The sequence below is a fragment of the Monodon monoceros genome, unplaced genomic scaffold (assembly GCF_005190385.1).
Source record: "Monodon monoceros isolate NGI ecotype Baffin Bay Population unplaced genomic scaffold, NGI_Narwhal_1 Super_Scaffold_19, whole genome shotgun sequence".
In the NCBI taxonomy this organism is placed as follows: Eukaryota; Metazoa; Chordata; class Mammalia; order Artiodactyla; family Monodontidae; genus Monodon; species Monodon monoceros.
In genome coordinates this window covers 4313353-4327485 of record NW_021703775.1, presented here as the reverse complement: position 1 = coordinate 4327485, position 14133 = coordinate 4313353, and the positions used below count along the sequence as shown (strand labels likewise).

The window sequence follows — 14133 nt, the reverse complement described above, 5'->3', positions numbered from 1 at the left end:
AGTGCTCCTTGACATCCAATGTCAAAGCCACCCTAAGGGAATTGAGGAAAGAAAGAAAAGCAGGTGTAATTTCAGAGAGAAGAGAGGGAGAACCGACCTACTAGGCATTCTTAGTACCAGTGATGGTGGCAGTGGATTGGGGAGGGAGGTGACGCTCCTGAAACAGAGAAGAAAGAGGGGGGAAAGTACAGATGCTAGCTCACCACATTAGTCTGGGTTCAACTAACGTTATGACTCGTCTTCTGAGCAGCTGTGACTGGCAATAATGTGTGTAGGTAGAGTAAGATGAAGCATTTCATTTTTAATCACCTGCTGTCTTATTTCCGTCATCCGTTTCATTCATTTAAGGGATGTTGTAGAAAAGACATTGCTTAGGAACTATGGTGAATACAAAGGGAAAGAAGGCTTCTGCCTATATAGAGTTCATAATCTCTTTGAAATAAAATGAATCTAAAGTTCATCTGGTATCTAATATGTACTAAGCATTTCCCTCTCTGTCATATGTCACTTGATCGTCACACCATCTTTAAGATAGTCATCATCATCACCATCACCACCACCAACAACAACATCACCATCACTACCACCACCACCATCACCACCACCACCACCTCCACCACCACCATCATCACCACCACCACCACAACCACCACCACCACCACCATCACCATCACCACCACCATCATCACCGCCACCACCACAACCACCACCACCACCACCACCACCATCACCACCACCACCACCATCACCACCACCACCATCACCACCACCACCACCACCGCCACCATCACCATCACCGTCAATATTATCATCAATAAGGCAGCTGAAGCTTGGAGGTGTTTAGGACACAACCAGGATCGCACAACTTCAAGCTTCTCTCCTCTACACAATCCCTATTCCCTTAGGGAAGCAATCACATTAGAATTGTAAGACCATGACACTAGCCATACTCTGGAGCGAAGACCTGCTCCATTTCAAAGCCCACATTCATGCCCAGTCCCATCCACCTGCACCACCATGGTGCCTCTCCTCTCCTCCTCACAATGCAGAATCTCCCAGAGTTGATTACACCCTTCTGCAGCACCCTCTGAGTAGTAGTAGTTTGACTCTGGGAAGCAGAGACAGAGCTCGGCTTTTCTGTCCTGAAAACAGGGTCAAAGCTCTTGACTTCACTCCAGCTCAGGATGCTGGCTTTCAGTTTAGGGGTATGGTGTGCCAGACCTTGATCTGAGGTCATCCAACTTAATTGCTAGCTGTGGGCTTGGAAAGCAAGTCATGTTTCTGGACAGCACTGACCAATTCTCTATCATTGCTTTCTTCTTCTTTCTTCCTAAAAAAGGAATAAAATTCGAGCCCCCCAAAAGTAACAAGAGCTAAGAGGCAAGCAACAAATACTTCAGTTCCAGAAGTGCTGTGCAGATACCTTTCAGTAAGGTCAATTATACCGCATACTATGGGAAGGAAGAAAAGATGTGCTGATCATTTTGTTTAGAACTATTCTTGGAGGGAGATGATTTTCCACTTCACCATGGGAAGGCACAGAACAGTCAGCTTTGCTCTTGTTTGTTTTGGAACTTTTCTAAGACAGAAGCTGCTTTGGGAAACTGAGGGTAAAAAGGAAAGAAGATCAACCCCCCAAAACTCTGTTTCCAGCTGTGCACAGCTGAAGCCCTGGGTAATAGGTGATTCCCTGCTGGGTGCATCACCCCTTAATTAGTCTCATGAGGGTAGACCGGATTTGGTTGCTTAAATTATAAGGGATCCACTGGGGAGAGGATGTCATTCTCTCCCCACAACTGGACTCTGAGTAGACAGGTTTAGAAGAGCAGATGACAAGGATCACAAGGGTTCTTGGGACCTGGCACCAAAGATGGTCTGAGCAAGCAAGGTTTCTACTGCTAATACAGTTATCTGGATAATTAGACCAAAAGCTTCAGATAATTCAGTAGCTTGCTGCTGACCTGAAATTCCAGAATAATTCCTTTAATGCTCTGCTTTGCAAGTATAAGCTGAGCTTTTTCCTCCTTCATATTTCAAATCTCTTTTTCTATGTACAATTATAGTCAGGGAAGTGGCAGCAGTACTGTGGTGCTCTGATGCCTCATGAATTGATCTTTCCCAAGGAATTAAGTTAACCAATAATTATCATTTGGATCTTATTACCATGTAGACACATCAGGAAGTACTTGTTTCAATTAAACTATGAGGGTTGAATTTAAAAGACACCTTCTTATCAATTGCCCTGACCACTCCCCCAAATGTCTGCATCCTCTTGGTTCTAATCAGGGAATCCTGCACCACGTAAAATGTTTGTTTTTTTTTTTTTCTTTTGCGGTATGCGGGCGTCTCACTGCTGTGGCCTCTGCCTCTGCGGAGCACAGGCTCCAGACTCACAGGCTCAGTGGCCATGGCTCACGGGCCCAGCCGCGCCGCGGCATGTGGGATCTTCCCAGACCGGGGCATGAACCCGTGTCCCCTGCATCGGCAGGCAGACTCTCAACCACTGCACCACCAGGGAAGCCCTCTCCATGTGCTTTGAGGTTATCTTTCATGACCAGTGATGAGCAGCATCATGTTGTTTCATGCAAGAGCCTGCAGCTCATCCTCCAGTTCTGACCCCTTGGGTTGCAGTATTGTATGTATATGTGGGGTGGGTCCTATCAATGTCTCCTGCAGGATCAAGCCCTCCGTGGTCTTAGCCTGGCTGGACCCAAAGAGGCTATGGCTCCTCCTCCTGCTTCCAGGCCAATGTGAAGCCCCCCATTGCAAGGTGTACTATCAGGCTTCCACAGGTACTCCGTAAACACATCCGGAATATATCAAGTTAATGCCCTGTGGGACAAAGGTGGACCATCAAGAGACGGGAGATAGTAAGGACCCTCCGGATAAATCCTTTCTCTTCTTCTGCATCTCCTGTAGAACCTTCTGAAGCATGGAGATTCCACAGGGCTTTCTGGAAGATGCCCCATGTGACCAAGGAACCAATTGCGTTTCCTTGTGAAGCTATGGCGGCTGAGTAATAACAAATGAACCCCCTTCCCTGTCCCACTTCCTAGTTTTTTAAAGGAGATTTATTGAGATATAGTTCACAATCTATACCACACACCCATTTCAGGTATACAATTCAAATAGTTTTCAGTATACTAGCAGAGCTGTGGCAGCATCATCGCAAGTTTAGAATATTTTATCAACCCAAAGAAAACGTCACAACCATGAACAGTGGCTCTCCATCCCCCACCTCCACTTCCCTCACCTCAGCCCTAGGCAACAACTAATCTACTTTCTGTCTCTTCAGATTTGCCTGTCTTGGACATGTCATACTAAAAGAGTCTTATGGTCTTTTGTGACTGGCTTCTTCCATTAATCATAATTTTTTCAAAATCATCCACATTGTAGCCTATATCAGCACTTCATTCCATTGTATAGATATTCCACATTTTACTTATCCATTCAACATTTGATAGGCATTTGGGTTGTTTCCACTATTTGGCTGTTGTGAATGATGCTGCTAAAAATATTCATGTACGAGTTTTTGACTGGATATACGTTTTCATTTTTCTTGGGTATATACTTATGAGTGGAATTGTTGGGTCATAGGTAACTCGGTGTTTAACGTTTAAGAAACAGCCAAACGGCACCATTTTAGATTTCCAATAGCACTTATTTCCACCACATCCTTGATCCTTGCCAGCACTGACAACATTGGTTATTACTTGTTTTCTGTTTGTTTGGTTGGCTTTTTTTGCCCAGTGTTCTAGTGAATGTGAACGCTAGCTCATTGCGGTTTTGATTTGTGTTTCTGTATGTATCTCCCTTAGGACTAATGACGTTGAGCTTTATTTCATGTGCTTATTGCTCATTCGTATATCTTTTTTTGAGAGATGTCTTTTCAGATCCTTTGTCCATTTTTAAATTGGATTATTTATCTTTTTATTATTGCATTGTAAGAGCTATTAATAGATTCAGAATACAAGTCTCTTATCAAATATGTGATTTGAAAGTATTTTTTTCCCATTCTGTGAGTTGTCTTTTTTCACTCCCTTGGTAGTATAGTGTTTTTTGTTTTTTGTTTTTAAATTTTGATGAAGTCCAATTTATCTACTTTTTTCTTTTGTTGGTTATGGGTTTTGGTGTGTATATAAGAAAGTTTTGTCTAATCCAAGATCATCAAAATTTACTCCTGGTTTTTTCCTATGAATTTTAGGGTATAGCTCTTACATTTAGTCCATGATCCATTTTAAATTAATTTTTGTGTATGATATTAAAAAGGAGTACATCTTTATTCTTTTATATGTGCATATTCGAGTTTTCCAGTGCCATTTGTTGAAAAAGTCATTTTTTTTACCTATCAAATTAATTGTCTTAGAACACTTGTCAGAAATCAATTGACCATACATATGATGGTTTATTTCTGCTTTCTCAATTGTGTTCTATTTATCTATATGTACTTTCTGATGAAAGTGCCACATTATTCTAATTACTGTAGCTTTGTTTTTAGCAAGTTTTTGAAATTGGGAAGTATGAATCTTCCAACTTCGTTTTCTTGTTTCAATATTTTTTTGCCTCTTATAGGCACATTCCATATGAATTTCAGGACCAGTTTGTCAATTTCTAAAATAGAAAAAAGACACTAGGATTTTGATAGAGATTGTGTTGAATCTGTAGATCATTTTGGGGAGTATTGCCATGTTAACAATATTGTCTTTTGATCCATGGACAAGGAGGTCTTTCCCTCCTTATCTGTGGTTTTCCTTTCTGTGGTTTTTGTTACCCTTGGTCAACCTTGGTTCAAAACTATTAAGTGGAAAATTCCAGAAATAAACAATTCATAAGTTTTAAATTGAGCGCTGTTGTAAGTAGCGTGAGGAAATCTTTAGTTGTCCTGCTCAATCCAGCTCAGGAAGTGAATCATCCTTTCTTCCAGTATATATATCCTGCTGTTGGTCACTAAGTAGCCTTGTCTAGGTTATCGGATTGATCGTCCTGATTGATTGTGCTCAGGTATCCCTTATTTTGCTTAACAGTGACTCCAAAGCGCAAGAATAGTGATGCTGGCAATTCAGATATGCTAAAGAGAAGCCATAGAGTTCTTCCTTTAAGTGAAAAGGTGAAAGTTCTCAACTTAATAAGAAAGGAGAAAAAAAATCATATACTGAGGTGGCTAAGACCTACAGTTAAAAATGAATCTTCTATCTGTGAAATTATGAAGAAGGAAAAAGAAATTTGTCCTACTTTTGCTGTCACACCTCAAACTGTAAAAGTGCTTAGTTAAAAGGGAAAAAGGCATTAAATTGTACAATAAGATATTTTGAGAGAGACCACATTCACATAACTTTTATTACATTATATTGTTATAATTATTCTATTTTATTATTAGTTATTGTTGTTAATCTCTTACTGTGCCTAATTTATAATTTAACTTTATCATAAGTAGGTATGTAAGGATAAAAACGCAGTATATATAGGGTTAGGTACCATCGGCTGTTTCAGGCATCCAGTGTGGGTCTTGGAATGTATCTTCCACAGATAAGAAGACTTCTACATTTAAATCTTCTTTGACTGCTTCCAACACTTTGTTTTTCAGAATACAAGTTTTACATCTCTTTTACTGAGAGTATTCTTAATAATTTTAGTTTTTGATGTTATTGTAAATGGCATTGCCTTTTCAATTTTATTTCGTTGTGTTCATTTTACTGTAAAATACAATTTACTTTGGTATGTGTCATATCTTGCAAGTTTGCTAAACTTCTATATTAGATCTAACAGTATTTTAGTCAATTATTTAGGATTTTCTATATAAGAGGTCATGTCATATGTAAATAAAGATAGTTTTACTTTTCCCCTTCCCACTTTGGCATCCTTCATTTGTCCATTGCCTGGCTAGAACCTCTACTAGAATGTTGAACAGAAGTGACAAGATTGGACATTCTTATCTGGTTTCTGATCTTATGAGGAATTCATTTAGTCTTCATTATTAAGAATGATGTTGGCTGCAGATTTTTTATAGATGCCCTTTATCATATTGAGGAAGTTCCCTTTTATTCATAGTTTGTTGAGTATTCTTAAAATCAGTGTTAGATTTTGTCAAATGCCTTTGCCTAGTCTATTGAGATGGCCATGTGGTTTTGTCCTTTATTGAGATGATGTATTATATTAAGTGACATTTGTATGTTAAAACAACTTGCATTCCTGGGATTAATCCCACTTGATACAGGTTAGGTTTATAATTGCTATATCCTCTTGATGAACTGACCTTTTTATTTTTATAAAATGTCCCTTTTTATTTCTAGTAACATTTTTTCAATCTTCATGTTTATTTTGTCTGGTATTTGTATAGCCACTCTGGCTCTCTTACCATATTGCTTGCATGGTGTACCATTTTTAACCCTTTTACAGTCAATCTACTTGTATCTTTGAATCTAAAACTCTATCTTCTGTAGACAGCATAGAGTATCATTTTTATTATTGTTGTTAACAACTGGACATTTTAAATAACTTTGTAGTAGTTCTTGATACTGATTCTCCCCCTCCCCTACCTCCAGGTTTTGTTGTTGTTTGATTATCTGCTTATTTATTTGTTTAGCAAATTGGATGAACTATTTCAGTAAAGTCTATTTCTCTACACAGCCATTAATGTTGCCCTCAGCCGGTAGAGCCTTGGCCATTCTCATAATCCCCTTGACCTCTTCCTCTCTCACCCAGGATGACAGTGAAACCAGGGTTCTCTTTTACTCTCACTGATCTCCCAGTGAAGCTTCTACCTGGTCTGCTGTCTCTGTTGATATCACTCCACACCCAGTAATTGCTAGCTGAATGATCTACTGTTTTCTACATGCCTTGGGTCAGAAATTGCTCCACAGTCTGATTCAGTTAAAGTGCAGGGTAATTTTCACGGGAGTAAACTTTGAGGCCAGTCTTTGACACTTCTCTGACCCCACAATGGCTCTTCACTGGTCTACCCTTTCGTGTATAGATATCATGGAGCAACCAGCTCTTCCTACTTGCTCACTACCTAAATGTCCATTGTTTTTGACAGTGCCCTTAGGCTTGAACTTCCCTACACTCTGTTCCAAATAAAGCAAGTTCCCTTAGTGGTACTTATGGAGTTCTCTGTTCTATGGGCTGCCTCCCACTTTAACAGAACCTCCATTCCACTGCTCTGAAAAGGGATAGAGAAACAGCAACCTGCTTCTCTTAGAGAGACACTCCTGCTTTATGAATCGGGGGCTGAACAGGGGCAGTAGCTCCGACTCTTCTCGGCTTGTCTCCCTTTGCACAGAAACTCAGCCCTATGAGGAAGACAGGGCGAGAGGGTTTGGGGCCCTTTATTCTTGGCCTGCCATGCCTGGGGTAGAATTGCAAGCCTGTGAGTAGGGGCTTCTAGAAGAGGAGATCTCTCAGTCATACTTGCCTGCAGTAGAGCTTGTGCAACACATTTCTTGGGGCGAGGAAGGGGCATTGATGACAAATACTGACAGCCTGATTTTCTGGGTAGAAACTGTAGCCTTGGACAGGGAGCTGGGTTTACAAGGGAGCCCCATGCTCTTGGCTGTGCCCACCCAGAGTAGAGTTTTCCTCACACTGAGCTGGGAATTAGGAGAGAGAAACAGTCCAGGACACAGACTCTTGCAGGTTTTACCAATATTTAGAAGATTGTCTTCCATTGCTGTATGCTCTCAGTACCATTTCCAGAGACTGAATGGTTGTTTTTCGTTTTTTTTTTTTAAATTTTTAACAGTTCTCACCAGTGATGGTTTTCCCACTAGGGAGAGCATCCAGGGCTCTCATGCTGTCATTCTGAAAGTGCTTTTCCCTTGCTTCTCTTTTTCTCTTACTCTTGCTGCCTTTGGTTTACAGGATTCACGTAATCTTTGTCATACACTGTTTTGTAGGGAACCCGGATTAAGAAGGCACTTTAGAAAGAACATTCAGGCAGCTGTGTGAAAGTACTACTGCATAGGTGGAAGTGATACCAAGAGTTGACCAGGTTGACGAGAAAACCTCATCCTGGAAGAAGATAGCCGGATGCCACAGAATTCTAGTTTTTCTTCTATTACCCTCCCTGTAGTGGCATCACTTATCTGCCACCATCAGCTATCAATTGATTAAAACATGTTGTTGTGTATTCACAAAGATTCAGAAATTCAGAGCAGGAAAAGGATACCTGGTATAGCATCTTCATTGTAGAGATGACAAAATTGAGGCTTAAACAGGTAAAGTGACTTTCTCAAAGTCAGTCAGATAATGAATGCCTGAGGACAGAGGCTTCCTGGTGCTTAGTTTTGGTCTTTCCACAGAGCACCATGGGAAACGCTCTCTCTCTCTCTCATTTCTTTTTAGAAGAAGCATAAAATAAAATTCAAATAAAAAGATAAAATATCTATTATAAAGAAGTTGTCCATTGCAAGGTTATTCATGTAACCTTTTCTGAAAAAAAAAATTGACCCAGAATATAGCCATCATCTGTGGTTCACCGGATAGGCTCGTTTTAGTGGCTGGATCTGGTCAATTTTAGAGGCAAACTGTGAAGGAAAGAGAAGAAAAAAAATCCAAATGTGAGCTTTTGGTTCTATTGCCTTACTAAGAAGCTACGTCTAGAAGCTAGCTTTCCTCAACATTTTCCACCTCAATTTTCCAGTGATCTTCGCTGAGTGTGGGGCTGAAGTGGGAACCATCTACATGCACTAATATGAATGAAGAAAAAAGATGCAAATCACCCTGCAGTTTGGTATGGAATAGGTGTTGAGATAGTCTATGGATTATGAATAATAATTCTCATTCTCTGTTGAGCATTGTTCATCATTGCAACAGAATTCTTATCCTCAGATAGAATAACAGATGTGATTAATAATAGAAACTAACATTTATTAAGCATTTATTAAGCATGCCAGATACTTTACTTGCTTTATCTCATTTAATGATCCTAGCCACTCGATGAGATAGATATTATTCCGTTCCCTCTTTTTAGACAAGGACGCTTTGAAAGGTAAGTGACTTGGCTGCAGTCATCTGGCCAGATGTAGAGGAAATAGGAATAGATTCATGGCATCCATCTCAAAATTCTTCCACAAACAGTCTGTTATACTGCTTCTTTTGAACAAATAGGCCGTAATAACACGATTCTTTAAATGAAAAGTTTGGATGTGCCACAGAATTTTTCAAAACTGGTTTTTAGAGGTATTTCATGGAGCTTGTTCCTCTGCTTGTTCTTTTTTTTAATACTGTGTAAAGTTTATGGAGCGCTAGAGCTTCGTGTTTTGAATTACTGTCCAGACATATTCTATGGTGCCGCCTCCTCCTTCCTCTTTTACAGTGACCACATGACACAGTTTTCCAGCACTGTTCTGGTTTCCAGCTGTGGTCTGGTATGATTATTAATAGGTCTCCTGTACTTTCAGAAGGGCCCTGGTTTGGATGAGAATTACGCGGTCTTTCATCCTTGAACCGGTCAAGGTGTAGTATTGTGGCCGCCCACTAGGTGTCAGCAGTGTAACCCCCCCGCCAGAGAACTCAGGGAAAGCATTTCATTACAAAAGTCATATCTGAGCAAATAATTAAGTGTAGTTCAAGAGCTACCTGCAGCCTCGGCCATTCAAAACAAGTGAGGTAGCAGGGGGAGGAGAGAAGGACGGGGTGCAGAACAGGTAGCTCCTTTTCTAGGATCTGGAAAAGAGGGAAGAATTCTCTTCCTGGTTAGAAGGGCTCTAGTGACATCTGGAATGAGCACCGTGGTGCCCTTTTTAATTTTCACTCACAAAGCGAAACCAGTGTGCAGTGAGGCGAGGAAACAGCTTTGAATGAAGAAGTATTTTTGCTTCATAGATTGCTCTTCAAATCACGATCGGATGAAGGTCGCACAGGTAGTTCCCTGGGCTTTCTCAAGTCTATTGAATGACTAGATGCATTTGGGCCAGAGGCTGAGTTGCCTGAACACAAATACTTTAAAGGTGATTTTGAAAATGTCTATACTCAGAACTCAATGACGTGCTCGGACTCTTCCCGGAATGGCCCACGGACTGTGCGTGTTTCACCTGTGACCCAGGTAGATGCTGCCGCTCTCTGGAAACCTCCTCCCTTCAGAAGTGCAGCACACAAAGGCACACACAGTAAGAGAAGCCCACAGCATGGGTTTTCAGATGCTTGTGCCTTTCGGTCCTTGGAATTGGTTGTTCTTCCTGGTGGCCCTCAAGTGTGGTGGAGCATCTTCTGATTTGAATGAATCCACAAATTCCTCTCCCCAGCATGAGCCTGATGTTCGGTTTGCTGCTGCCAGCTCTGAGCCAGCTAACACGGTATCTGTTTTCTCACTGGATTACGACTATGTGCAAATTCCTTACGAGGTCACCCTCTGGATACTCCTAGCATCCCTTGCAAAAATAGGTAAGGCCCCAAACATCTACCTGGTTTTGGGAGTTGTTTTCCATGTGAGATAAGGTGTGTGAAAATGCCTTGTAGATGGTGAATTAAGTGGATTTTAACTCTTGCTGCTGTTACATAAAAAATTCTATTCCTGAGTCAAGGGAAAGTCATAACTGATTTTTGTCAAGCCATTTAATACTTCAGGTTGTGTTTTGAAATTTAAGAACCTACTTTTGCGCTCTCGGTTCTTTTGATTTCCTCTCCTTTCAGGGTAACAACCATGTGACATTATTTGGCATCAAAAAATCTCGAGTTCCATGCTTTAAGAAATACAGAGTAAAGTATGTCGAGCTTGGAATGACGCCTGTTGGAAATTTCAGGAACCATAGAACGATTCTTCTGTAAAATGTGCTTCTTTCATTCTTGGCCATGGAACCATGGGCTTCATCAACGACGCGCATTGTTTATTCTTTAAAAGTGGCATGTGCTCCTTGAAAATTGACAGAAAGCAAGAAACAAGGCAACCAGAAGCAACTCGTATCACTCAGTGATGGGATATGGTGGGATAGAGATGGTATCTGTCAGTAAAATCTTTGTTTACACCTGAGTCGAATGGAACCAGTGAAGCACCCCTGGTTTCCTCTGTGACATAAAGTGGATTCAAGTTAATAGATGAAATTCTAACCAGGGTTCTTTGTGCCCAAACCAAAATGATGGTTTCCACTCTGTGACCATTTAATTTCCAAGTTCACCCCCTTGTCTCCTTAGAAACAGCTTATTTCAGAGTGGGAAACTAATACGAATATCTTAATTGTCAAGCATAATGTCTCCTTTGCTTTAGTTATGAGCTTTGTTATTTGAGTAGATAAGATTGCCTCATTGAAATAGACCCTATGAATCATGTTAGTGCTTGTTTATATGTTTCCTCTGGAACAGCTGTGAAATATGGGGTGAGCCATGAAATCGGGCAGTTAACTCCTTGGCATCAGGATACTGGGCTCTGTCTTTTCATCTAACTCCCTGCCCATGGATGTTGGGGGGGTGCTGGCATATTCATTAGGTGCCCGTCATAACTGCTGTCCATTTTGAGCTCATAAGATGTGAAGATAGAATGAAATTCTTAGTTTGAAGAACTCTTGTGCAGTTTATCAAATGACTAAATGACACAGAGGGCTGCACATTATTTCTGAGAAGGGCTCAAGTAAAAATGGGTTTCCAAAGAGATGGTATTCTCAGTTCAGAGCTAGGGGTCTAACACCTGTCATGCAACCATGTGAATACTGAGAACGTTCAAGTTGGTCTTATGTGATCTTGAGTTTTCCTTTGTCAAAATGCCAGAGAATCTGACTCCACCCACTCCCTTCCTTTTCACAGTAATGGGTGAAGTTGGTCTGGATTCAGGAAACTAGCTGATTCCACTGACTAGCTCTGTCTTTCTTCATCTCAGTTCGTTCATCTGTGAAATTATTTCTGAGATCTCTTTTTGGTACAAATAAGAATTTTCTAATGGAAAAGAGGCTTCTATTCTATATCAGTGAACATCTCAAGGCGCAAAGTATATGTTTTATATTAACATAAGACACAGATTGTCCTTTAGAGGTGTTGTGTGTGCCCAGACTACATCCACAAGTTCAGAGTCCTGTAAGGACGCTATTGTTCATAGAATCACTGTTTAAACGTTCTTGATTTTCATGTGGATGCAACTCAACATACTTTAGAAAAAGAAAATAACTGGAGTAGGTTATCAGTTGGATCATGCTTATTCAAGCACAATTTCATATTTACTGGCCTTTAAGAATTCAGATTATTTTTATATTGTACATGAAAAGAAGGTCAAATTTACTGAATATATACTGTGATGCAAGTACTGGTCTTGTAGCTTTATATATGGTAGCTTGTTCACCTGGGGCAAAAAAATAATAATAAAGACATAAAAGTTGAACACTTAAGGAAACCATATCGCTTTTTTAGATTCTATATTATAAATCTTGAATCAAAATATAATTAATAATCACTAGTATTCTTTTATTCCGTCATTTTATCAAGACACATTTATTGAGCACCCAGGCAAGGTGTAGGAATGATTGTGGTCCCCAGCCTCAAGGGGGAAGATGGGTGAATCTAGCACTGCCTAATAGGTGCTCCGATAGGGCCATCTTTGACTTTCAGGCTGGACTTTGTTATTCGCGGCCTTTTAAGTTTCAGGCCAGGGAACTAAAACCTCAAAGTGACTGACTCTATTGTCCATTATGGAAGGGGAGAAGAATTTTGAAATGTGAAATTCACATAGCATTTCCCTTAAAGGGCCCTGCTTACAGGTTAAACCCTCTTCCTGCTATCACTGTGTAGATGCAACCTGGCTTCAGGCAGGTGACATTGGATCCATTTCAGGAAACTAGATCCCTGGAAGCAGGACCAGACTGGGGAGACACAGGGCCTGAGAAAATTACACTATGGGCTCTTCCGCCTACTTTACATATTTAAAAGTTAAGTGTGGTTAAAATGAGCACTAACTGAAGAAGAAGGAGGAGAGAGGAGAGGAAGGAAGCTGTTATTAGGAAATGGACAGAGCAGGACTTTAGAAGGAGGCCTTAAGCTGGTCTTGAAGCCAGTGGGCTCTGTGATTTGGAATAATGTCTCTTGATACTCCATTGTATTAACCTGCCTGCTGATGGTGGATGGAGCAGTTCAAAGCTGTGGTGAGGGAAACCCACGTGTTTTTGGATGGCTGAACCTAAAACTTCCTAAGGAGACATTCCATGGCCCCAACACCTATGGGAGGGAGGCTACATCCTTAGCCTTGAATTTCAGGCCCTCCATTGCTTGGTCAAAATCGGTACACTTCCAATAGCCAGGACATGGAAACAACCTAAATGTCCATCAACAGAGGAATGGATAAAGAAGATGTGGTACATATATGCAATGGAATATTACTCAGCCATAAAAAGGAATGAAATCAAGTCATTTGTAGAGACATGGATGGACCTAGAGTCTGTCATACAGAGTGAAGTAAGTCAGAAAGAGAAAAACAAATATCATATATTAATGCATATATGTGGAATCTGAAAAAAATGGTATAGATGATCTTATTTACAAAACAGAAATAGAGACACAGACGTAGAGAAAAAATGTACGGATACCAAGGGGGAAGGGGGGTTGGGAGGAATTGGGAGATTGGGATTGATATATATACACTATTGTTATTATGTATAAAATAGATAACTAATGAGAACCTACTGTATAGCGCAGGGAGCTCTACTCAATGCTCTGTGGTGACCTACATGGGAAGGAAATCCAAAAAAGAGGGGATATATGTATACGTATAACTGATTCACTTTGCTGTACAGCAGAAACTAACACAACATTGTAAAGCAACTATACTCCAATAAAATTTGTTTTTAAAAATCAGTACTCTTCCCAATTAAAATTTGCTCTGGCCAGATGAATCTCCTCAGTGAACGTCAAAAATATCTGGCTGGGCCATCCCTGTCTCTCCCCTCTTTCTCCTGGAGTTCTCCCCTCCTAAAATGCCTTCCCTCTGTTGTCCAACTATGTAAGTCCCACTCATTCTCCAAAACCTGTTCAACTTCTCCTTTCCATGCAAGAGCTTCTCTGATGAACAGCTGACCTGTTCATTCATTCATTTGTACACTTAAGAAAGATTCTTTTAGCAATTAGACATGCTGTTATGGACAAGACATCTTGCTAAGCGCTTTGGGGAGATATAAAGATGTGTGCCATCCTGCCTGAGTTGGAGGAGTTTAGAGATTAGTA

The 14133-nt window shown here is 40.6% G+C and overlaps 1 protein-coding gene across 1 annotated transcript in view; it reads left to right on the top strand.

The window, feature by feature from the left end:
* The first annotated feature begins 10124 nt into the window (after positions 1 to 10124).
* The window catches only part of SLC9A4 (solute carrier family 9 member A4), a 56893-nt gene continuing 52884 nt past the window's right edge, over positions 10125 to 14133 (top strand). Inside the window, exon 1 of the mRNA XM_029232451.1 lies at positions 10125 to 10380. Coding sequence (XP_029088284.1) covers positions 10125 to 10380 — 256 coding nt within the window. The remainder of the gene's footprint in view (positions 10381 to 14133) is intronic.